Source organism: Haemaphysalis longicornis, unplaced genomic scaffold, assembly GCF_048455015.1.
Source record: "Haemaphysalis longicornis isolate Haplotype H1 unplaced genomic scaffold, Haemaphysalis longicornis Haplotype H1 scaffold_6, whole genome shotgun sequence".
Classification (NCBI taxonomy): domain Eukaryota; kingdom Metazoa; phylum Arthropoda; class Arachnida; order Ixodida; family Ixodidae; genus Haemaphysalis; species Haemaphysalis longicornis.
In genome coordinates, this window is record NW_027526407.1 from 164,884,270 (window position 1) to 164,910,948 (window position 26,679).

At 45.2% G+C, this 26,679-nt stretch overlaps 1 protein-coding gene across 1 annotated transcript in view; it reads left to right on the forward strand.

The window, feature by feature from the left end:
* Positions 1-14,473, forward strand: part of LOC144142051 (uncharacterized) — an 18,702-nt gene extending 4,229 nt beyond the window's left edge. Inside the window, exons 3-9 of the mRNA XM_077673479.1 lie at positions 328-375; positions 1,744-1,779; positions 1,930-2,032; positions 5,410-5,564; positions 8,203-8,256; positions 9,255-9,290; positions 12,927-14,473. Coding sequence (XP_077529605.1) covers positions 328-375; positions 1,744-1,779; positions 1,930-2,032; positions 5,410-5,564; positions 8,203-8,256; positions 9,255-9,290; positions 12,927-12,974 — 480 coding nt within the window. The 3' untranslated portion in view covers positions 12,975-14,473. The remainder of the gene's footprint in view (positions 1-327; positions 376-1,743; positions 1,780-1,929; positions 2,033-5,409; positions 5,565-8,202; positions 8,257-9,254; positions 9,291-12,926) is intronic.
* Positions 14,474-26,679: the final 12,206 nt, after the last annotated feature.

A 26,679-nucleotide genomic window follows, 5' to 3' on the forward strand; every position in this document is an offset into this window, starting at 1 on the left:
AAATTAAAAATGCACAATTAGTCGACTAGCGTATCCTCCCTACGTGTGAATCTCTAGGAATATCCATTGGATGTTCCATGCTATCAAGCTATTATCGCCGTTCTATTTTATTGCCTAGCAGTACACGAGTCAACTGCTATAATTTTATCCTATGATTTTTGGTACCACATTTAAAGAGCAATAATTCGGCAGGAAAGAATATTACTTTGTTTTTTTCCAAAAAAATCTCTATCTTAAGCTTTTTAAAAGGCAAAACGTCTACCCAAGCTCTATTTGTATCTATAATGCTTTAAAGCATGAAGTTACATTTATTTTTCTTTCCTCCAGACACACTGCTACGACGACCAGCCCGTCGATATCTGCACACCTTTTAATGTAAGTGCTTTGTGTTGGGGTGACCTTTTATTCAAATATACAAATCACAGCAGTCGGTTTCATAGTATCCTGGACATTTGCTGGTCTCTGCGTGTGCTTTACCAAAATTCAGTCATACCTGCTTCTAAATTTGGCAGTTGCAGAACCAAGAATGAAAGCTAAATAAATTGTTTGTTGTCACCTGTGTGTCGGACACATGACCATAACCAGCCGAATTCACAAGAATTACTTCTCAACGCGACAGCTGATAATCCGTGCCAATACCCGTTGCCATAAAAGAGATCAAAGGCCTGCAGCAGGCTTCTGTTTCGTGAAATTTTTAATTTACTACCCCGTATAGGGTAGAAAAGTTAGACAATTTGTACTCAGGGTTACATATCGTGCTTCTGCATGACCATCTCTGGTATTTCCGACACTGTAGCTATGAGAGCTCATTTTTGGTGCTAACTACCAGAACGCCATAAAATAACGCCATGCACACTGTAGAAGGACTCGCATAGAGAACACAGTAGTTGATTTCGGGGATTAACAAAAATCCTTGCCAAACCAGTTTTGTGCCAAAGAACTGCCGAGATTATACTTTTTCTGGAGAATAAACGTTACAATGTTTGAATGCATCGAGAGAGGGAAGTAGGGAGTGAATAAGTTTTATTGCGACGACCTTCACGCGCTCATGGGTGGTTGGGCACCCGCCCGGTGGTCCGCCTCCCTTAGTCCGTAAAGCCCCTATCAATGCTGGCTTCTCCGGCTCTCTTCATTTGGATACGGTGAATTGGGAGGTCAGTGTAGTGCAGCAGGCCCGCCCACTTGTTGTTGGTTGGGGGAGGATTGGGGGTAATGTCATTGGTATGCATCGAAAAAAATCTTTATTACTTAAAGCACGCCTACGTACACATCAGCACTGTAATCCTGTTAACCCAGTCCATTGAAATTACGGCTCGACATCGCTTACATAAATCAACAAGCAATCATGATTTCAGGAAAAATCATGCCCATATATGCAGGTAAATTACCGTATGTATGTTGAAATATAACAAAAGCCGGCCGATTATTTGGTACTGATGAACGAGCAGCAGTTTACGGAGCAGTACACGGAAAAGAAATGACATTGTCGACATTGAAGAAGAGTGTTTTCGTACCCTTGTTAATTCGGGCAAAGGGTTTTATTCCAACCTCGCAACATTGTAGAACTAGTGATCGCAATTCTCTAGCCATGTGTATGAGCACAGTCTTTACCGAATATCACCACCTACGTTCATGCATATATCTCAGAAATCTAAATAAAGATGTGTTTTAAATAGTCCAGGATTCCGTGTGGTTTCTGTACTTATAGCTTGACCTTCATTCGAATCTTTTTTTTTTTTACAGGAGAATAACACCGAAAAAGTTCGGGGAATAATTAACGTGAGTACACCACATCCTTTTTAGCGTACGTTAGTTTATCAGGTCGCTATGAGGCAGAAATGAAACTTCCTGCATTTAAACATAACAAAACTGCACTTTAAACCTTCTATGCTGACCACCTTTTACTTACATTTGCATTATATCTTTCAGTGCACAAATTACGATGCGAATTACAAGGTTCTCGCATTAAGTATTTTGCTCAACGATTTTGTGGCCTCCACTCTTCCGGAAGAGGAACGAAACCAAAGTTTATGTACGTATCTTGGCTGTAAAGAAGTGCTAACGATGTGCCAAGAGAAGATTTCTAACAAAACAAAAACAGCGGTTTACTACTGGTTCAGTAACATGTAAACCGATATTATTTTTTGCTCCAAATACCGTACTTACCCGATTCTAACGCGCACCTTTTTTCCGAAACAATAGGCCGAAAAATCGCGTGCGCGTTAAGCGTGAACCGCATGGACCGTTTTCTGCTCGCAAAAACGCGCCCCGCACGCCACAGGCGCGCTGCCGCTGCCACGGAGCCACCCACACGCTTCGCGCGGCGCGGCAGGCGGCGGAAACATGGCGGCGGCTTCTGCCGCGAAGTGGCGTCGGGAGCTGGAGCGACCGCTTCTGAGCGCTCTCTAAAATGCCGCTCAAGACACGCACGAAGTTGCTTGAGCGATAAAGGAGTTTATAATGTGGGTGAAAACGGTACTATAAAACATCATCCGCGCCGCTACTGAATGCGCATAAGCAATATCTGCCAGGGTAGTAAGCCTAAAGATCCCCGCCGGAGCCAGCAGGCTGTCTAGAGTGCTTTGAAACCGCCGCCATGAGGCGCGAGCCTCCCCATTGGCGCAAGTCGCCAGGCTCCTCCCACTGCTGCGCGCGACGCGCGTCAAAATCTAGCTAAGGCAGATGCTGCCGTGGGCGCGGAATCGTCGACGCGGGCGTCGAAAAAACGCATGCGCAACGCCGACGCGCGCAAATGGCGTGAAAAAACGCTCCATGCGGTTCACGCTTAAGAATCGGATACGAAACAGAAACCGAAACAGCTGAAATTTCGTTCCACCCATCCCCATCGCCATCTCAAGATGGCGCCAAAGCTTTTTAGCAACAATTTTTCGGATCTAGACATTTAGGCTTTCCTATCGGCGTTCACCCAAATCGCCAAATTATTCCATTTGCGCGCTTGATAACAGCAATGGCAGCAGCAGCAATGAAGGTGCGCCGCTTCTGCGGCTTATGAGCGGCTCCCACACGCTCACAACGAGCGGTTGGCTGAAGCGTAAGCCTCTGGTGAAGCTCGCGGGATCGGCGTGCGAGGCGTGGGCCATGATCCCATCGAACATGTTTGAACGTTCTTTCCCAAGTGTGGCATCGCGAACGCCCTTGACGGCACCGATGACGAGATGTTGCGGTCAGCGAAAGGCGACAAGGAGCTCTCGGAGAGCGACGAGGAGTGAACTGAGTGAGATTACTTCGGGAAATAAATCGCCCGTTTCTCTCGCGTTCGTTTTTCTTGCTCACAAAGTTCATTGCGCGTTACAATCGGAGGTGCACGTTTTTTCGGATTTTTGCCTGGAAAATCGGGTACGCGTTAGAATCGGGGGCGCGTTAGAATCGGGTAATTACGGTAACAATATTCTCGCGAGACATACAGACGCAGACGACTAACGACCTAAACAAAATACTAACGACCTACTAAACAACCTGCTTGAGCACATTATCCTAAAGGACAGCACTACACATCTAGAACGCGAACGTATCTGATCACCTTGCCAACGTGGTTTTTGCCAGTGACTACGAACAGCAACTCAACTCGGGGAAATAACACACGATATATTTGTAACATAGACGACCAAACCAGGTAGACGTTACGTTCTTGAATATTTTGAGGGTGTTCGATCGGGTACCACACAAGAAGGTAATAAAAAAATAGAATTGGTTATTGCCGACAACGACACAATTTCCCTGATAAAAAACTACTAGCCAACCTGTTACATTAAGTAGAATACAATGGGAAATTGTCAACATTACCACAAACGACATTCGGAGTTACCCGATGTTGCGCCCTGGCCCCGATATTAGTTTTTAATAAATAAATGAACTGCCGTCCAGTATTGCATCTAGCAATGAATTATTTGCAGACGATTGGATAATTTACTGGGAAATTATCATAGAATACCGTCTCGTATTACAATATGCACTAGTTTTACTATTGGCAAAAGTCTCTCAAGGAATAAAAATGAGCTCATTTATTGATAAGAAGAAGGAAAACCACGTGAGAACACATTTATGTCATAAACAATACTCCAATAAACTGGCTGCGCCAGCACAAATACGTGGGGCTGATTTTAGAAAGGCTTAAGATGAGATACCCACGTAAACTATATCGCATTGGCCCCACTATGAAGGCTGCTTTCCCCAAGAAGCGCATTCGGTAAGGACCGCCAGAAACAAAGCAATTGGCTTGTAACGCTATTAGAGACCCTTACTCTAATTCTGCACCGTTATCTGGTTGCCGCATAGCAAAATACTTCTAAATAAACTAGAGCGAATACAACAAAACGCCCTTAGGTACATGTATAATGGGTACGTCACAAGTGCTTCAACAACAAAACTACTGAGGAGCGCTGGAATAATACTACTACAGAATCGTTCGAAACTACCGCGTTTAAATTTTTTGTGAAAACTCGTTCATGGTTATCTAATCCTTGGTACTTCAAAGTACCAAAGAAACCACCATAGAAAGAACCATAGAAACGAGAACCACGCGGGATATTCAGCATTAACTTTTAAATAATACAATTATCACACTGACTGCCTTAAATACGCCTTCTTCCCACTAGCTATAGGAGAGTGGACTGGCAAGCACTCGACGCTTACTGGTAGCGCATCCACAGAAAAATTCCTAACACTAGTTTAAAACCATCTACAGGAAACATATTAGCCAAACAGCACCGAACAAATTCAACCTAGTGAACCAAAGTATATATTTCAGTGTGTTTACATGGTTTTCTTTACTCTCTCTAGTTCACTTCTGATGTTCAGTATACCTGAGTAGTTATAAACAATGTTCCACTAAAAATATCTTGTTTGGTCTATTCTTTCAGCGCTGCTGTAAATTACAATCGCCAATTTCTGTCTATTCATGCAGCATTAAATTTTGTGATGTTTTTTTTATTTGTCTCCATGAAGTTTATGACGCTTGACACCTGCAATTTCAGATTTCACATTTGATATTTTAACCTTTACATTTTATGTAGAAATCCTCCCTAGCATCTTAATACCCTTGTTATTCTGTATGAACGAGGACCACGTTTGTATTTTGTGTGTTACAAACGTCTCCATCGCTCTACCTGCGAAAATCTCAAGTGGGACGTGCAGTATGTTAAAATAAACAAAAATAAATAAATATTAAAACGAATGAGGGTTCGCAGGATTCTGCCTTATATTGGTTCTACCAGCGACGTTTCAACGGAAGAAAATCCAAATAGCCCCCCACATTCGTTCACGCGAAAGCAATGTAAGAGAGGCTTTCATTTATGAAGACTGCGAGAAATTGGCCACAGATTGCGCACCAGGTAAACTTTGCAAATTGGTTTGTGCTCATTTGTATCTTCTTTTTCAAATTTTCTGTAGCCCAGGCACAATTTATTGTGAGCTGGTGCGCGACTGGGATGCCTCTTCCTACATTCCTCTACAACTTGACTTGTGAGGACTATTTGGCGCAAGTGACGGTCACATGTGATAAACCAGTGACATTGTCGGTGCCTGATGTGAACAACGTCGGCCAGGTAAGAGTACATAATGTTCGTTGAATGCCATGCGAAAAGTTTTTGGAAACGCTTTTTAAAGAAGACACAGTATTAGTCGCATCTTATTACACGACACAAAGAAACCCCTCTACCAACGCCCCTTTTCCTATGGAATTTACAAAAAGATCTACATATTATCATGATTTTGGGGGGAACTGTATATACCAGCTGATAAAATCAACCGACGTCCCTTAAACCACGTAGTTTGTACCCATGGGTAAACTTGCTTAAAATTGATCTACAAGAGCTACCACAGTACCATTCAATTAACGGCTACACTACTCGAAGTATAATGAAAGCGCCGGTCATGAGTCACAGCTGGTTTGGTGGTTTTCCAAAAAATCTTTTGTGAGCGTGTGCTGTTTAACAGGAATAAATTTATTTTTCACTTAAGCGGTTGAGGTAACGGAGCAGCGAAGCTAAGAGTTCATTGTTCACCTGGATATGAGTATTGCAAAGTCCTTCTTGCATTCCAAGGCCGGTAAATTAAGCTGACATCAAAGCTGAACACATTCACACCCAAGAGAGCGCAAGGCCATAAGGAATAAAACAAGTGCAGATTAAGAGGTGGTATACAGGGATTATTTTTATTCTGTATTTATGACACACGTTCTACCGCTTTTGTATCAGTTGAGGACTTATTAAAATAATGTTAAGATGCAAAATATAATTTGTAAGCGCTAGATACTGCGTGGAAGCTAACTGCCCTTGGTCGTAGATCTAACCAAAGATGCATTTTCTCACGCCAAGGTTCGAGAGGTCGCTTAGTCGTCCGGTAACTAAACTCATTCTGTTGTTAAAGGGACACTGAAGTGAATTTGTCAAGGTCCCGTTTTTGCTTGCACTGCGTAGACTGGCTCAAATTAGCACACTTTTCATCGTTTATCCGGTTGACAATTCGGTAATTATTTTACAAAGCGCGAAAGAAGAAAAACTACCATGCGCGGTTTGCGGCGGCCGCACCAACTAAGCTGGGACGTTGGGAGGAGGGGGCACCGTGATTGGACGATACCCAAGGTTAGTAAACAAACAAGTTTCGGTTTCGGTTTCAGTTCTGTAAAACAATATGTATGACATCCCATGGCGTCATTGCATGGGCATTCTCAATATCCCAGTAATCGTAGTACCACGCTTCTGCCATGTTGTCGGCTGTAAAATGCCTAAGATAAGCCTCCCAGGACGGCTTGGAATCGTAGCATTCACTAGCCGAGTCCTACGCAGTGCATGAACGCCCTCCGCGTCCCCACAGACGCACAAATGCACGCGCTTTTCCCCCATATTTCGAGCTTTCCTCACTCATGCCTGTGTCGTAAAAAGCGTGTTCGCAGCAGGCCAAGAGTCTGTTGATTCTGGCCTGTGCCCACTGCCCGCAAGCAGTCGGTGCTTATGGCAACAGCACGCCAACGATAACATGCTAGCGCACCAGTGCAAGGCTGCGCGAGTTCTGCGGACTAGTTCGTGGAGCAGTGAACGTTGCGGCCCCAAAAAAGGTGAACTCAGTATAGAAAACATCGGCGAAAAACAAAAACGTTACCTTATAAAAAAAAAGCTTGTACTCGTGGGGATTCGAACTTGTGACGGGCAAAACACTTGCGATGATATATCCACCTCTCCAAACCACACCGGAAGGGCGAGGGCACTGCCGGTACGGAAATATATGGTATATAATGTATAACCAGTTTACACTTTTATTTAGTTTTAGTATTTTAAGCAGCTTAGGTCACTATTTGTTGTATTGCGCTCGTGCAGTAAGCGTCCCCCGAGTTTTCACAATAGCTCATGCCTAGCAATTGCATTTCTTAGACGGAAAAGCGTTCGCAGATGCGAAGTCGTGCTGCTGACCGCTGTGCTTGTTCGCGCAGCGCAAAAAAGTGCTTCCCGCACCCTAGTTTACGCAGTACGGTAAGAATATCAGTTGATTTATTTCATTAGTACCTGTATTGACTTCGCTGACTCTTCTTCCCCTTTAAGAGGCCTTATATTTTCCTACTGGCATACCAGTCAGCGAAGCGTCACATGTGCGCTTGTGCAGCGCTTGTGTGAAGCGACTTTGACTTGGAACTAGATACAGAGTGCAAACTAACGAAGTAAAGAAAGGCACATTCTTCCATTCACAAACGTGTTGTGGCTTAGTTTCAACTGATCGAGCGAATTCCCATGACCCGTCGGCGGCCGGCGGACTAAACGTTGGGACGACTGACTCGGTCGCGGAAGGACGGCGAGCCGTGCAGTAGCGCAGCCAATTGCCAGCTCCTCTCCTGCTGACGTCACACGAAAACGCCAAAAAAAATGGGCGAGAGTGCAGAGAGGAGGACATCATTTTCGAATTGGTTTTTCTACTAAATAAATTCGCGTCAACGCGCTCAGAGTGGTCGAAACAGGGCCTAGGAACTCCGGACTACAATTTGCGCTCGTAATCACGCATTGTTTTCAAATCACTTCAGTGTCTCTTTAAGTATTTTGCGTGCATTATAACTCATGCAGGCTAAGCGATCCTGCCATGCACAGTTGTTTTCTGGTAAAGCAAACCGGGGAACGTTAATCACACAAAAATCAAATCCTTGCACCCTCTGAATTTAGCACTTCATTGCTAACGAGTTTTTTTTTTATTTTGTAGTGCATCACCGATAATCCAATCACAGAGATGTGCAACGAGGGAAGCACTATAACTGTAAGTATTTTTTGATCTCAACAAAGATAATTTTGCTTCTTCCTAAAAGGAATACTGAGTGCGTTCTACACCCAGTAAGTAAAAACCAAAGCTTCTACAGTGGACTTTATATTGAGAGCCTTTGTATCTATACATAAAAAACGCTATCAACACCAAAACAGTGCCATACGAATGAGAATTTTACACGGCTTATTTATTTCTTCACTGTTTTGAAAAACACAACTTTGTCACGTTTTATCCCGTCTTCGAGTTTTAGTGCAACAGAACGGAGAATCGGTTCTCGGGGTCGTTTCTGGGAAGATTAGCCTTTTTTTTGCCGCTGCTGTTCTGAGTTACGACGCCGAGTTGCACGCACGTAAAGAGAAATTAGCATTTTATATCTAAGACGCATCTGCAATGGTGGGGCGCCAATGAAGCGCTTTCTATCTGACTTTTACGTAAAATAAAAACACTGGCACAAATGCACTTCTACTGCTGTTTCAAGAGTTTACGAACCAAAAGGAATCGTCATGTTTATTTACCTATAACAAACGTTACAGACCACGGCATATCTTTATTACCCGCTCATTACTTTCTAAGTGTAGAAAAATATTCCTTAAGCAATAATTTATTACATTTTAGAAACTATTCTTGAGCAAATAGATTCTTCACCGGAATGTTCCTCAACGTTTACAAAGTTTCTGAACCCACTAAAGCCTTGAACTTGGCCAGTTTTTATAGAATGAGCATGTCTCGTTACAAGGGTATTTATCCTTCTATATTGAACCTATATAAAAATCTTATTTTTAGTGAGGCTGTACCAACCCAAGATTAGTTGGTATGCACCTATTTCAAAAATTTCATATAGTGAGGCTTTACAAACTACAGTATATTTGCTAAAGAAGTAGACATTCTTTATTTTAACTCGTTCATCTACAATCGAATGGGCACGGGCTACAAATTGTAGACATGAACTTTAAACTTACTACTGCTTTATTATTGATTATATTTTTTTTCAGTGGAAGACTTATACGGAACTTGTGGCTGTACTTCGGGTAAGAAAGGCTTTCGATTCATAAACAGTTTGAAGGACGAAGACAGGTTGTGCAAATGCTGAAAACGAGTAGAAATAACACGCATGCTTAAGCACTTGTGTTTTAGTGAAGGCGGGACCTGTTTTTTTCAAATGGCCCGATGTGTCATCACATTTTCTTCATCAACGTTCGAAATGTGGGTCGTTGCTTTGGTTTCAAAGGCCATTGTACATGTGAATAATAGTGCTCTAAAATATCATCGTCATTACACGCTCTCCGTACCTTGTTACGTGTTACGCAGCTTTAGTATCCATGAGAGACTTGGCAAACTGCTTTTGCTGGGCATATATTTAATCATTAGCCGGAACACATACTTTGTTGTTTGCCGTAATTCCTACTTCTAAATTGTACCCAAGCTTGTAAAATTAGTTCTCAAGTTGAAGGCCAGAACGAATTCACCACGTCCTACCCTCTTAAGATAATCGCAAAAGTCTGCACTGTCGATTCAGATGAGCGCTTCTGAGAGAGACAGAGAATAAACTTTATTTAATGAGACGAGTCAAGCGGGCGGTTTCCTCAGTTCAGGACCCCGTTGGAGCGTCCAGCCGCCTCAGCTCGGTGGATCAGCCGAAGCTGCTCTTCGAGGCTAGAGCTGGCCAGCACTTTCTCCCACTGCTCAATCGAGGGATTAGATGTCGGGGAAAGTGACGCATTCTGGGCGGACGCAGTTTGATTCTCACCCAGGCCCAATTTCAATTATTTTTTAACTCAGTTACAATACTTTGCTTACTGGATATTCCCAGGAAACCGCGGCGTCACATCAAGCATTGTTTATATTTTAAGTACAAAGAGATATTTTGTGTGCAACCCTTCTGCCGTTTCCGTGGCCATCGGTCGGCTGTTTCCCGTGATATCTTGGATAGGCTGACAATGTATTTTGCATCAAAAGGGCTGTTCCGAGAAGAACTTCTACGCGGCTTTAGAAAATTTCTGCCTTCAAATCCAAATGACAAAAAGCAAAAATAATCAGCTAACTTTTAGAGTACTTCAATGGTTGGTTGACACAAAATATTTACCATGCTCAAAATACCATTTTCATTGTATAATATTGCAAATGCTTCTACAGAAGCAATTCCTCGCTCAAAACCCAGACAAAGTACCACATATTCCAAGTTTATATCAAATAATAATAAAATGTTTTGGAAAGAGAACTGTATAAGACTCATTTGAAAGGTATATTTATGCTCACTGAAGTTTTCCGCAAACTGTTTTTATCTTTTACTACATCAATGAATGCTTGCCATATGAGGTGCCAACTTAAGAACCACGAAACGTATGTTAACCTGATATTTTTCTCACCTTACAGTAGCGTCTCAAATTCCACTTCTAATCCTTCTTAATTATATTTAGCTGATGTTGTCTAGAGAAACAAAGTTTTCTTTTCAAATACGCGGTGCATTTCTACGACTACGGCTTACTTAGTTTCACCGTGCGCGCACTGGCCGCAGGGCAATTGCCCTGAAAAAAAATTAGCTCCATTCCACACTGTGAAGGTTGTTGGAAAGCAAAGCTGTCAACGACACCCACAACAATTGCCCATGCGACTTCACTTGAATTCACACACGCTGCTCTACAAAGAGTGAAACCAGAGATTCTGACAACCGTTCCCTGGAATTCACGGGGACAGCGTCCCGAACGCAGCAGCGTTGGCCACGGCCGGCCTAGAGCGGCGGACGCCGCCTCTGTAGACCGGACGTGCGTCGGCAGAAAGAAAACGACGAGGAGCGTCGTTGGAAGGCTGAGCCAGCGGAACCTAGCCATCTTGATGTGCTAGCTCGGCGCTACCACCGCGCTATAAAAGCGCGGAAATCGAAAAAAAATCGCCATGTGAGCTTAGTGATTCCCATTTATACCGATTTGAACTGCTGTAGACTCTCGATGAACGGAACTTCAAGGGACCGAAAAAATTAGTTCCGTTTAACAGCAGTTCCGTTTACTGAGATAGATTTGCGAAAGTGCAAATTTGTGTTCGTGCACACTCGTTAATACTATTTCATGGAACTCTAAGCACTAGCAGGAGAATGTAGCTGATAGTTTTTCATAATGCAAAAAAGCTACAACAGGTTTAGGCACAGCATTGACAGAGTTGATTTCGCAACAGAGTCGCTGTGCACTACAAAATGCATCAATTATTTTTGTTTGAGTCCTTGCAACTGCATCTTCACGGAGGCTAGAGGCCTCAACTTCGCGAGTGCTTACGAGCCACCGAATCTGGAAGACGGCAACGCCGTAATTATGCGGGAATAGCACCACGATGACACGAACGAGGCGGCAGGAGCTGAGGCCTGTAACTTCGGCGTCTTGAATCGAGACCGAATGACTGGGACAAGAACTGCGATGTTGCATTCGTTGCGCTAACACGGCTGACCACTAACAAGACGAAGTTTACGAAGACAACGAGGCTAAAAAACCATGCAGGGAAAAAAACGAAACAGCCGTACCGTAAAATGCTGATTCTCATGCCAATGCGTTTCACAAGTTCCATTTCTGGTTTTGTTTACACGGTGATGCGGAAATTTTTTTTCCGATTACCGAGAGTTTTTTTACATTATCTGAATACAAAATCAACCAACTTACAGGCTACTGTTCCGTTTAAGCGGCGATTCCGTTTAAGCGATTTCCGTTTATCGAGATTCTACTGTAGTTAGTTTGGTAACTTTGAGAATTACGAGAAAGCTGAGCGAACTCTTATAGTCGCTATTTATCAGAACCAGTTGCTCCTAATACCTGTTAAAACTAAACCGAATTGGTATTCACCAGTTTAAAAAACAGAGCCCCCTTCGTTACACGCTAGAATTGCGAGAAAGCTGAGCGAGCTCTTATAGTCGCTATTTATCAGAACCAGTTGCTCCTAATACCTGTTAAAACTAAACCGAATTGGTATTCACCAGTTTAAAAAACAGAGCCCCCTTCGTTGGACGCTGTGCACACAATGTAGCGTTTGTTTATCGCACAGATGTCTGTAAGGGGTCTCTACATTTTGTTTTCGTGCGATGCAAACCAATCTTTAACGTATCTTTGCCGTGCGGCCAATCATGTCCTTGTTACCCGGGAGGTGCTGTCAAACAATTTAATCAAGCAGTGTGAAGGAAGCGCACAATGAACGCGACACTGCGCCTAGACAGGCCCAAAACAACCGTTGCTAAAGCAGACGACGTAGCCAGGTCGCGCCAATGTGCCCGTCGGCGTTAGCGCGCGGGGAACGCTGGGTAAATTCGCCGCGTCATCTGCACTGTGCTCCGTGAGTGAATACGGCCCTTCTCTGCTCATCCGCATGGGGAGTTTCTTGTCCCGCACGCCACAAAAGAACCGCTCGCTGGTAGAGGTAGAAAGCTTCGCTTTAAAGCTACAAAAACTCTTTGGGTAAATACATGGGTACCACAAGTGAATTTGTCAACCAGTAAACAAAAGGCCGAGTGTGTCAGGAAGTCTTTTTTTGTGGACAAATAAGCTCACAAATATTATTGGCCCATCGGAACATCTGCCATTCGTCCCTTCGAGTACACGCCCTTATCTGCGTTAGTAAACATTGCCCCTGTACCCAGCATCAAATCTGAATAAGTCTAGCAGTAATTCAATTTCTTATTCTTTTTTCAGTGCATATACTTCGGAATAATTCCACTTCTGCCGTTCCCGGAATACTAACACGGAAGAAAACGTCTTCTCCGCCGAAGGACTGAACATTTAAGCTACGAGTTCCCCGCATTCTATGAACGGACATTTTCCCCTACATAGAAAACCCACCGGACCAGTTTATTGGAACAATATTAAGTTACGTTTAGCAGCAGGATTCATTCGAGCATTTATTGTATGGCATGCCATGACTAATCTAAAAGAAGAACAGTTGAAAAGCGGATGTCAGTGAATTTTTTGTTTCAATTAGCATAAATTGTGTGCAAGACCAAAACACTTCTCAAGCTTTCGATGCAGCAGTCCACTTTTCTAAAAGTATTCCCAATATACCTTGTATAGCTGATTCTAAACCCAATGTTATCATACAAATAAATTTGTAGCTTTGGCAAGCCTATGATTTACGGGAGGAGAGCCCCATGCCGATATTTTTTTAAATTACCGTGCGCTCGGTTCGCGATCGAAAACTTTCAGAGATGATAATCCTTCTTGGGCTACCTGAAAGCAGATATTTCGGACTTTCTCTCCATCAGCATGTCTGCCTCTCAAATTAGCTTCGCGAAGTAAAAGAATACTTGTTCTGGAACTAAATATGCACAAAACAGTTTCAGTCTTCTAAAACGACCGGCACGAACACACCTGCTCATACCATTCCGCGCAAATTAAACGTTAGTCATAGAGGAGGCTAAATCGAAGTGCATAGCAGAAAGGAGTAGCATTTTCTTTATAGAATAATACATGCTAATTAGTTTGTCTTTCAATATCAAGTGAAACCACGATCCCTTAATAATAGTGGCGAAGAGAAATGTGGTGGAAATGGCAGAACAAAACCGAAAAAACAGAAAAACGCACGCCAGGTACCAACACATCGCGCGAGGGCAGTGCGAACGCTCAACATCAAATTGAATAAAACAAACATTTTTCAATTTATCTTCGTGACAGCAATATGGAAGGGCGTGATGCCTAGAATGGGCAAAAAGAGGCAGTTACGCGGCAGTGCCGGCCGGACACTGTAGACTTTAGAAATTTTGCTGTGGAGCACCAGATACGCGGCCACTTTGTGGCCGGATATTTTCTTTCGAGTCTTAGCTTTCGTGTCGCTTATAATAACTAGTTTTGAAGAATCAATGATGATTCGACTTCGTTACGCTATTGAATTGGGGAAGTTGGAAAACAGAAAATAGCTTCTTACAAAATTTTCTTGAACTACAGTAACGGTGCTTTCAGGATTCATCTTTGGACGCTTATTGTTTGAAATAGTTCATGTTTTAACGGTTTAACTGTGTGTAGCAAAGACTTGTATGAGAGCGGTTTACATTTACCGCGGGACAGTGCTATTCATTTATCGGAACTCAATGTCTGCACCACAAACGCGCGCTGTGTGTGTTGGCCTTACCGACGTTTTGAATGTATTATGCGGAAGTATACACCAGTCGGCAATCTAGCCCTAAATTAATGAACTTTATCCCCTGTTGTGGCTGATGTAATAGTCAATAAAAAATTTACAAGCATGCCTTTCGTTTGTGTTATTTAGAAAAAAATATTGTTTGTGTCAAGGAGCCCAAAAAACAAGAACGTGATATTAATGAAATGATGCAGAAAGTTTAATATCTTTAGCATGACTTTGAAATGATCGTGCTTGCGAGTACAAAGTCATCATAGTCTTCGATGATTTCTTTATTCCGGAACTGCGCCGAGAGTTGTGTAGTAAGGGCAAACTCGTTGAAAATTAGCTCTTGAACGCAACTTTGTTAGCGTCTCGTATTAGGAATTGGCAGTTATTGCTCTCCGAAAGAATTCAAATTTTCTGGACCGCGCGCATAGTGTTGAAAGTGCGAAAAGTGCAGCGTGAGACGCATTGAACGATATCAGCTTCGGTTAAAGAAAATGTGCTGCTAAACTGCAACAAAACCTTTTGACAGCACAGATTTTTTTGCATTTTGGCCCATGCTTCGCTGTCCTTATCACTGACACTATAAAATGGGCTGACATTGGCCCAGATAGAAGTTTAGCGATAGCGAATTTGTCTCCGTGAAGTTTAAATTTGTCTCCGTGATAGAAGTTTAAATTTGTCTCCGTGAAGCGGAGACAAATTTAACGCTTACTTTATGGTCAAAATTAAACCGCAGCCCTCCACTACGGCGCGACTCATTGCCTGTGATGCGTCGTCGCCTTAAACCCCACAATCCATCAATGCTTACGTTTTCCCGTAGCAGTCGGTACCGTAACGTATAAATGCCCGAAACCCTCAGGAAAGTTTTTACAAAGCGCACTCAGTGCTCAAGGTAATGTAGTGACTTAGGGAGAATTATTGTCGGTTTGACTAACGCATTTTCTGCTTATTGGCATCATGGAATTTTTTATGACTCTGTTGTTTTAAACTCTAAGTGAGACAGTAATGAACGTTTCATCTATGGGCGGTATCTCGGCTTCATTTTACGCAGCCACAATTAAGGGCTTTAGAATTTTTTACCAATGTGAACCAGATTGTCCGTCAAACTGCGAGGACCCATTGGCGATGTTGAAGCTCAAGGCGTAAGCATAGACATCATGTCAATCGGGCACATTGCCGCAATCGCTATGCACGTGGTCCAACTGTTTAAGCCACACCATACAACCTCACCCGGCAGTGTGTCCCTATTGGTGGCACTCCTACAGGAGTGTCACCAATAGGGATACATTGCAGGGTGAGGTTGTATGGTGTGGCTTAAACAGGTGACACTCCTAAATATTTGGACGCGTGGTGGCGCTGCTCTGTGCTAAAAGGCCGGTTCACATCGCTCCTGCGAAAGATGCCTCTCTCCGAGTCCAACTCGTCGTCAGACGTCTGAAAGGAATCCCACGACTGGACTTTTCGACCCCGGAAACCCCTGGACCAGTCTTACGGCGTAGTGAGAACGTTTTCATATTTAACCGCCGGTGCGCTCAGCGCCCACCACACTAGGCTGCGCGGCTAGGCCTAATAGAACACCCCCCCCCCCCCCCCCTCGCCGCCGCGAGTCGGCCAGCCAACGACAGCCACGTCGGCAACCAACGCACTTCAACGCATGGCGCCCGCTTCGAACTCGGATGAAGCGACTCCGACTACCGACATGGACACCTCGACGGTACCGGGAGAGGACATCTACCCCTCCGAAGTGACCGAAGAACGAGGCTGGATGGTCTGCTACCGCAACCGCAGTCAGAAAAGGCTTCAAGCCCTACGCGCCGAGAAGCCCTCGCAGGGAACGGAGACCCCCTATTCGATTAAGCAAGGGACTACTAAGCATGCACTACGTCTACCCCCCCTACCACGGGAGCACGTGAAAGTCGTTTTCCGCCCGCAAGGAGGACTCGATGTCTCCAAAATAAGCGCCGCCACCCTGCGCTCGGCAACCCTTGTTGCTGCTGGGCTCACCAAACTACAAGCCTCAGAAGACATCCTCCGTCCCAACGCGGCTAGAAACGTGTTTGTTATGAGCACCCCAAGCATAGAGAGGGCGAAATCATACAGCATGGTGCGCCAACTCAACATTGAGAATCGCGCCTACAGCCCTCTCCCTTATGTGGCCTCCCCGGAAGACACCTGTAAAGGAGTGATACACGGGATTCCGCCCAAAGACACACCGCAAGACATCATTGATAATATCGTGAATTCTGCTAACCCCCAGGCAATACACGCCAGACGTATGGGGACGACAAACACCGCTCTCATCGCATTTGATGGACCTAAAGTCCCCCTCCTTATATACTACGGCGGAGCGGAATTTCGCTGCTACATACACAAGCAAAAATCGGAAGCATGCCTTGCCTGCGGAGAAGTGGGGCATAGGGATGACGTGTGCCCGAATCCGACACCCAGCCGCTGCCAGGGATGTGGGCAGAATACCTCAGAAGACAACCCACATTCGTGCACGCCTAAATGCCCCTCTGCAAAGGAGACCACCCTTATGGAGACAAAAGCTGCACGCGACGCTTCAAGCCACCGTCTTTTTCAGCAAGCCATCCAACATCCACATACCAAGGCAAGACCGTGCCCATCACCCATCAGCGCCCCGTGGGAAGACAACGCCGCCAGGCTTCCGCAAGCAGAGGGCCGCTGCTGATCCACCTGCTAGCACGGAGGAGAAACCTGGCGCTACCCGTGCATCCGGCCCTGCGCCCGGACCCAAGCATCCTTCCCAGAAGATCAACAATTCAACATCCGCAAAGGTGAGCTGGGCTGAGATGGTAGCACCCCGAGCATCACCACCATCATCATATAGCGAAGTAGCTGAACTTAAACAACTCCTATTGAACACCCTGGAAGAAAACGAAAAGCTTAGCGCCAAAGTAGCTGAACTACAAAAACAGACAGCCACACTCACCAACGCAAACGTAGCCGATACCAATAGCCCCATAGATAGCGATTCGAACTCCCCCATGGAAAGCGAAGTCGTCCTTCCATCACATTCCCTCTGTAGTCCCCCCAAAGAGGAATCGGACTGTAGCTCCATCTACGTCACAAAAGTGGAATTCATGGCAGACATTGAGAAAATTTCTAAGGAGGTTAAGGAGGCCACGAGCCCTAGCTACACACCATTTCAAGCGCAGGAGGATCTTATCCTTTCTAAATTATCAGCCTTGGAAGCACGACTGGCAGAAATAGAATCTCGACCGTCTCTTAAGAAAGTTTCCAAACGATACAAGCGCCCCTCATTATTAGACGAAAAAGACCATGGCGCTGAATAACATCATCATTTGGCAGTGGAACTGCAGAGGATACCGCCGAAAGAGGGGCATCCTTCACGAAGCCTTAGAAAACAATCTTGTGGGTTCGATCCCTGACGTAATTTGCCTACAAGAAGTTGGCGCAGTAGCCACATTAGCCAGCTACAAACCTTTCATGCCTAAGTCCCAAAATCCACCTGCAACAACCATTCTTACTCGCCGTAATGTGATACCGCAAGAACACGACATAGCGAGGTGGACCACACATTTATCGAAATTGTCACAAACGTAAATCGGCGGACCAGCCTATTTGTTCTAAATATTTACAGCAGTCCGAGGGAAAAAGACTCTGGTCCTCTTCTTTCCCTAATCCAGGGAGCTCTGCGTACAGCGGGTAAGAGACCCATAGTCATCATAGGCGATTTTAATGCGCAGCATTGCGCTTGGGGCTACCCAAGGGCCACACCTAAAGGGCGCAGGCTGTGGGAAGCTGCACAAAATGAACACCTAACATTACATACCGACCCCCTGTTTCCCACACGTCAGGGAAACAGCGTCTGTGCAGATACGACACCTGACCTAACATTCACCAAAAATATAACAGGAGAGGTTAAATGGGCGAACACTGGGCAGGACTTTGGCAGTGATCATAAGCTCATCCAAATCGAGATACCCGCATACCTAAAATCTCCCAAAAAAAGAAACAACACGCTAATCGACTGGAACCTCTTTCGTAAAACAACACAAGACACTACACCTACACTCGACACTCTCTCAGAATGGGAGGACGAGTTACGCAGCAGGGTCACAAAAGCAACCAAAATCATACAATCAGACCCCAGCCTACCGCCGCTAGACTCGCGTCAGTCCAACCTCATCGAGGCTAGAGACAGCCTTAAAAACAGACTGATCCGCCACAAACACAGCCGTGGCCTACGCAGAAAAATAGCTTACATTAATCGGGAGATTGAGAATAACGCATCCAGATTGGTATCTGAAAACTGGTATTCATTATGTGATTACCAAAATCACACTTTCAGTACTAAAAGGACTTGGAATATCTTACGCCACCTTCTTGACCCGACGTCAACCAAGTCGTCCCACAACCAAACGGTGTCTCTTTTGATACACGACTATCCGGGGACGCGACATGCACTCATCACATATTTACACAAGTACATACCACAAGGCCCTCCAACAGAACACCCGCCATACACCGGAGAGGCCAACGCCGCCTTAGATGCACCTTTTACAGAAGCCGAGGTCAAGGCTGCCATTCATAAGCTAAACATTAGGTCGGCCCCTGGCCCTGACCAGATTACTAATAAGATTCTTCGGCAGTTGCATGACTCATCCATCAACGGAATAACGGCACTTTTTAATGAATGTTGAACACAGGGCCAAATTCCGGAAAAATGGCGAACGGCCAAGACCATACTCATTCTAAAGCCTGGGAAACCGCCACACATCGATCATCTCAGACCCATGTCCCTAACATCATGCCTAGGCAAACTACTAGAGCATGTTTTTTTGACCCGACTCACGGAACACGCCGAAGAGACTCAGCTGTTCCCTCACACCATGCTACAATTTCGCCCTCGTCTATGCACTCAGGATCTTATGTTGCAACTACAACATCACATTTTGGATTTGGCATACGCGCCAAAGCACACAACTAAGGTTATCCTCGTCTTAGATATCTCCAAAGCCTTCGACACTGCGCGACACTCGGCCATACTACAGATGGTGAACAAGAATGGCTTTGGAGAGCGCACGTAAAACTACATTGCTGTACGTGCTGCAAAGGGGGTAAAGGACTCTCTGGTTGCCGGCGAAATCATGCTGATTCCATTGCGCACACTACTGGAGGTGACAATGCAGGGTGAGCATACCGAGCAGGCAGTGCTTGTTGCTAGCAGCGATATAGTGAGGCGCTGTACGAAAAAGGGCTTTGAAGTTTTATTTGGAAACATCGAAACGACCATCGTTGGACACAGGAGTGAGTTTAATGCAAGGCGAAATCCATTTCATTGCCAGGCTTTGAAACAAGGTACGGTGGCGCTGATAAAGATCGCTGGTTTAATGGGCCTCGCGAAATAAAGAAAGCACGCAATCGTGAAAGTTCAAGCGGTAGGCATACGCACAATTTGCTAGACTCGAGATGCAGGGAGTGAATCGAAGACTCAATACGCATGGCAGAGCACGTAAAAAATACAAGTTCAGTAAATAAGTACAAAGAACGCTTTATGGAACGACAACAGTAGTTAGAAAACATATAAACCACTTAGGTGTTAAACGTAAAAATACAACACATTTTATAAACATTTATCGACCTAACTAGACATGAAAGGGCGAAGGAGCGCCACTCAGCGTTGTGAAATTACAAGAAAACATTTAGCATGACGAAATAACCAGTCATGTTTTAGCGACAGACTCATCTCAGGAAAAATAAGCCGACTAAGCAAAATGATTAGTAGACCACCCCGTCTTTTTTGGAGTGATCCGCAGCTCTGCCGCCTTGGTTGTGTGCGTTCCTATTTTTACCTACTGTGATTCATTTCTCGTATACATGTTGTACGGAATTTTCAGCTCTAGAGAAAGCAATCGGGAGCTGAAATCTAAAATATGCCAAAAGGTTTCTACTTGATATTTTCTAATAACTTCACGATCATTTCAGAAAAGTTGGTGGAAGTCGCTTTGTGCAGATGCGAAAATGCTATTCTAAAATAATTGAAGACAAGTTTGTTTCGTTCCTATGTTATGTTCGTCCGTTCCTATGATTTTTGGGACATTGAAGGTATTACAATGAATAAATAAATTTCCCAGTATCACGTTAGGGCAAACGACGCGCTTTCAAACGAGTCATCTCGGCGACCACAAGAACCGCTGAAGTGTGTCGTGTATTTGATTTGACCATTTGAGCCGAACCAACTTGATGCAGGTTTTCGTTGTCGCCAGTGACTTGCATACCACACAAATATGATAAGCTGTTTTTCCGTTCTAGATGGCATGCAGGTCAAATACCACAATATCTGCATAAGCCACTTTAGAGCATGTAGGAATCCTAAATACTGCAACATTGCCGAGGACAACGCAGGTTTTTTTTTAACAAACAAGCGTTAACAACTCAAACGACTACGGAAGCGGCGACGGAGCAGTCAACATCGTGACGTGTGGGGCCGAGGATCAGCGAATCGAATGCCGAAGGGTTTGCCTTTCCACGATTTATCCTTCAGTGTCAACCCTTTCAGGAATATAGAATCAGATATATCATGAAGTAGCACTTGAAACAAAACGACAGCAGAGAAGACACACACGACGACGTTCTAGTGCCGTCGTATGTGTCTTCTCTGCTGTCGTTCTGTTTCAAGCGCTCCTCAACGATGTATCAACACCAACTAGCCCAACTATCGAATTTTCCGAATCAGATCTAGAACGTTGTCGATCAAAGATGAACATTCCATTCTAGCGACGAGAGGCGATACAGCCTTCCATCAAATCGCAAGCTACCGCAGCATGCCAAAGAAAGAGGGAAGCCGGCGCTTCACTACTAACTCAAATACGACAGCTCCGCACGGCCAGCCGCTGCCCATAAAACACGCAAATAAGCCAACAATAGAGCAATACATAGATACATGATTTAGTTTAATAAACTTTGGAAAACATAATCTTCCAAGATTGTGCGCACCTAGGAGATAAAAAAAATGTTTAAGGGAGCACCATGAGCACGGTGCGAAAGTTTCGACAAGAAGGCTTGCCTTCGTTTGGGCAACACAGTCATTCTTAGCGGACTTCTTAAAATATAGGTCCCGCCCTACCGCTCCCTCTTCATACCGTCCATCTGAGCAAGTTGATATATTCGGTAATGTCATAATGATTCAGGGCGGTTAAGAGAGATATATAGAGCAAGGATCGCTAACGGAGAATCAAAATATCAGTATAGCATTTGTTGCAGATTGTTGAGATAGCAGGAGAAACAAGTGCGGTTTTTACGGAACAAACGACTAAATGGAAATACCGGTATTGCAGCTTTTTTGCAGATCATAGCAGGCGCTGAGGATTTTTGCTAGTGACACAGCAAGACCTCCTGCTAAGCTATTGAAAATGTCAGAACGTGAAAGAGGCGTACCAGGAACGTCCGGTGCTCTTATCACCATGTGCCTACATACCCCGAGGGATAAATATCACGCGGAGGAACACATAGCTATGAATACCCGTCGGGAAGCAACATTCGTAGAAGAGGGTATCTGCGCCTTAAGTGAAAGATAATGTTACTACCAAGTAAGGATACAGGCACCATCACATCCTTGAAACGGTCTGATGCCCAGGCTCTTTTTTAACAGTGTAGTGGTTTTACAAGGCTTAAGTTCGCCGTTTCAGGACGAAATATCAATAAAATACCAAGCACTCGAGAGCGCATGCCTCGGGGCGACCGCTGAGTCCCCGGCTCGTGCAGTAGCTCCAGCAAAAAAAAACTCCAGCGCTGCAATGAAGTGCTACCACACATGTAAAATAAAAACTCCACCGCTAAACACAAAAAAGACACTTTGCTTGGGAGAGGTCACAGTGGGCGCTTCATTTTGTAGAAGCCAATGTGGAATATTGCAGACATGGCTACGAGTGTGCCACTCCTTCCGGAGATGACTTGCAGGTCCCGTCACCGCCACCTTCAGTCGATGACGAAGGGCTGGTGGAGGTCTACAGTGCTGAGGATGATGTTGCATCCACCACTCGCCGCGAAGACCACGACCTCTTCGATACTAATGACGTCGATTACCAGCACCGAAACTGTGCAAATAAGCAAATATACTGAAACGTAACTATGTGTCCAGCAATTCTCAACTACACCTGCTCCGCCATTCAACTCTTGCGCATGAGCGGAAGCTTCCCTGATATTTTTTTGTGAAAGACAGCTGCGCACGACTGCATCGGACGCCACATCCACGGTGCACGTACCACGCACGGGACTCTGCCTTGCTTAGGCCTTCTTGAAGGACCCTGTTCTTAGGAGGTCATTTGTGGCACCAGTCTACCTTGCCTAGGGCTAAGCCGTGGAAGCAGCTTCGGACGGCACCCGTCTTCAAGCACGGTTCCTGACTAGAGCACAGTTTACCCCAGCTAAGGGCAGCCAGTGCCGGGGGTGAATGCGCCACAGCCGAAACTTCGGGCTGGAAGACCCAGTCTTCGAACAACGTCCCTGGCGAAGGCCTTCAACTGTCAGGCCTCAAATGTTCTGAGCGACAAATAAATGGCTCTGATGTTCAACCACAGCTTCAGGGGACCCTTCTTTTCGGTAGCAACAAGCCCGACTACTTCAATGCTGAGGTTGCTTCTTTGAGTTATCAATGAATACGCTGCCATTGTAAATTGTTCTGTACTTTCTCAGCTCTGCTTTCAGCCGGAATTAGTCGTATAAAAAAATATGAAAATATATTTTACAACTTTCCGCATTATTCTTCAAGAACCCAATAATTGTATTCTTGATATTAGTCTTTAAAATTCTCTCTTTATATCAACTTTGTACTGATAGCTCATAATATACGAAATGTATTGTACACAGCTCTTGAAAGTCAGCGTGCGTGTAGTTTATCTATCAAATCCTTGTACAGCCTTGACTTGTCGGCATTGTCCAAAAACGTTCAATAGTCACTCCACGGGCACGCAATTTTAGAACACGTCCCAGCGACTTTGAGCAATTCACCACTTTTAAGACGAAGCTTTCTTAGTCTGGGATGCCCGGCTCCCAGGCTGTGCACTTTGAGTGTTTACGCTTGGATTTAGACTCTGAGACGGTGGCTCTGAGGCGGTTTGCACTTTGATCATTGACGTTTTGTATTGATTGCAATGGCTTTGACTTTGAAACTTCGCGATTTCATTTTAGTACGCAAGTAAGCTTTCCGTTTCAACCATCGCCGTCGTGGTTGGCGGGAGGGTATCTGATTTCTCCTGAATAAAATTGCCGCACCTTGCACTGCTGGTGCAAGGCTGTAGAACCAGAGGGGCTGGGGGTCGACCTAGCTTCTTTTGCTTTTGCCAGGTTTTTCTAGGCCTTGCTAAGTTTCGTTAGGTTTTGCGACGCTCTCCTTGGCTAGGCTAACTGCTGAAGGGTGAGGCCAAAATTATCCGGAATTTACAAGGCCGTTCAGATCGGTCCCCCACACTGACAGCGGATGCCCGTGGTAAGGAGCTAAGTCGACGCCAGCTCCTCTGGGTCTCCAATGTTATCACTACTAGTGCAAGCTGCACCAATGTTTTTTTTGCGTTTTATAGCCCGATAATATCACATTTAAGCGGTACAGTAATGAGTTTGTATATGCATGCACCCATTGTGCTCACACTTGAGAAGGCACGAAAGCCGCCTGCAATGATATATTACCCTATCTTCGGTGGCGCACCCTTTAAAAGGCGCCGGAGTTGTTTCTCATGGTATATTTTTGCTAACGCCAGCGGACCAAGCTCAATCGTAAACAGCTCCGCTGTTAGAAAGGTCCCCACGTTACTAACAACCATGAAAGGAAAATCACGAGCTCAAATGATGAAACAAGAGGCCAATGTGAGGTACCACCACCCGAATCAAACCTAATGACAGACGCAACGCGTATCGCCGAAATATCTACTTGTATGTAATGGGTAGCTAAGGTCTTTGCGGCAGCGTTCTGCAAGCGAGAATCTGGTCGAAATGTATTCTAAGCGGTCTCAAGAGTTAAGCTGGTTTGATGAATTTTAAGAGGTGGACAGTTTTTTTCTCGGCCTTGTTGAAGCAATAAATTTGATCTGTGTGCACATGTTTATAAGTCTCTTTCTAATAGCAGAACTAAATAAAAACCTTGCGGGTTGGTCTACTCGCTGCTCACTTATCCGTGTGTAACTAGTGCCTCTAAATAAAAACCTTGCGGGTTGGTCTACTAGCTGGTCACTTATCCGTAAGTAACTAGTGCCTCTCGTGAACGTCACTTTAGTGAGGGGCTGCAATCGGTGAGGAGGAGTTGCAGCAGAACGAGTGACCAAATCATGCTCTCTTCTTCGACATACCCAGTGTCAATGTATCGTCGTTGTTCATAACGCAGAGAATTTTCCCACGGCCACACACGTACGCTATTCTGACTTTGCTGTCACTTTTACTGACACCTGTGAATAGACCACAACATCGTGATACATCGCTGCGTAAACCATCCGCCAGCGCTAGAGCGTCGGCTCACCTTTTCGTCTGTCACGGTAGCACGGCGTGTTCTTCCGAACCGCATTCTTCGACCGTACAGCACCGTCGAGTAGAAAAGGAGAAGGAGCGCTGATATGTTTACACCCTTCAAAAGCTAATCTGGAGGGTTCAGTCTGGAGGCAAAACTTTCCTGTCGGAAATTGCAAGATGGTTGTCGTTGAGCGCAATTTGGAGAGCTTTTAAACGGCGAAAATTATATGGAGAGAGGCGGCCTTCACACTGCCCCAGAGATATCCGAGAGTCGTGAAAGCAGCCTAGGCTTTTGCCACCAATGGAAACTGATATCTCAGTGATGGGCTGTGCAGGATAAGACTTCAGGGCCTAGGAGGGAAAGGACGGCGAAACGACATGGTGGGGGCAGGGGTGACTTATAGTTTTAACAGCAGAAGATGCCCGGTTCTTTGAGATGTTCTAGGACAGGGTCGAGAAATATGCCAAGAAAACCACCCGGATCAGCAGCGCGTCCCGCTGGAAAAGCGCGGAGGGTACGTATCAAAGGTATGGCGTCATGCCTTTTCTGATTGAGCGCGCGAACTACATTTACGGTGAGCAGGACTTCGTACTAAGCACTTGGCGTAATTGCGCTCTGTGGGAATCGGGTGAGGAGAAATTTGATGATGCCATTCGCTTCACAGATAAAGCGTCCATTATGTCATTTCTGCTGTTTTCGGTCTGCATTTACTTTAATTGCCAACGGGAGGGTTGCTGTCTCAAGCGTACCCAAGATGTGACAACACGAAACTGGCGGCAGCAGGAAGGGGTTGTGTATTTTCCAGACCGGACCTTGTGGGATCATTACGTGACGGCGACGGCTGAAAATACTGCAAATAAGAGGAACTGTGCGAAAGGAGCTATCAACTTTTATTACCAATTCCTGGCGGCACTTCTTGACTTGAAGGATGCTCTCATGGGTTCTACTACTTAGGAACCACTCGGTTTCGTGATCGATGTCCTCTAACAAACTAGGCTACGCCGACCGAGCGGATTAAACTGGAGCAGGAAATCTGCTACAAATTCTCTTTTTCCGAGATGTCTGAGTAGCAGGTGTCAAGAGAACTGCGAGCTGTAACAACGAGGGCAAAGCATATTGCCGTAGAGAAAAGGTTGATCGACCATAGTCATGGTGTGCCGAGCATCGCGACCTTCTCTGTGCACGTCTTGCGAGTTCGTGAAAACATTAGCGTTTTACACTAACAGCTTAAGAACTGTGCTGAGAGCTCAGGTGCTCGAATAAATCAAACACTACATGCAGTTCTGTTCCTGCGCTGTATACCGGTTCTTCTGTGATGTGACGTTTCAATCATTGAGACATGCCGGTCGTAATCCTAGGCCATGCAAAGCTTCAAGGGTGCATGACATAGGTCTCATTGCTTTACATAACATGACTTGCATCCCCTCTTAAATGCGGTATCTTGAACGATAACGTTAATTTTCGCCCCTTTTTTATGCGGGCGCTCCTTCGCTAGTGTAATAATTTCCATAGTTTTTAGATGCGAATCATATCATGATCCGGGCTATGTCCCTCCCTTGTTGTTGCGCCGTTCACACCCCCACTGCGCATGCTCGGCTTGCTGAACTCCGGGTGCTGTCTTACCCTGGAGCGACAGGCTCCTGGAGCGACAGTGTTACCGGTGTCTTTAAGTTTGTAGTCGTTTGTTGCGCGAGAGCGAATTTTGCTCTTGCGCTACAAACGACTGGCCTCCTGGTTAGCTCGCTCTCGCGCTACAAACGACTGGCCACCTGGTTAGCTCAGTTGGTAGAGTGACTGATCCGGTTAAGCGGTGGTCCCGGCTTCGAAACCTCGACCAGGAC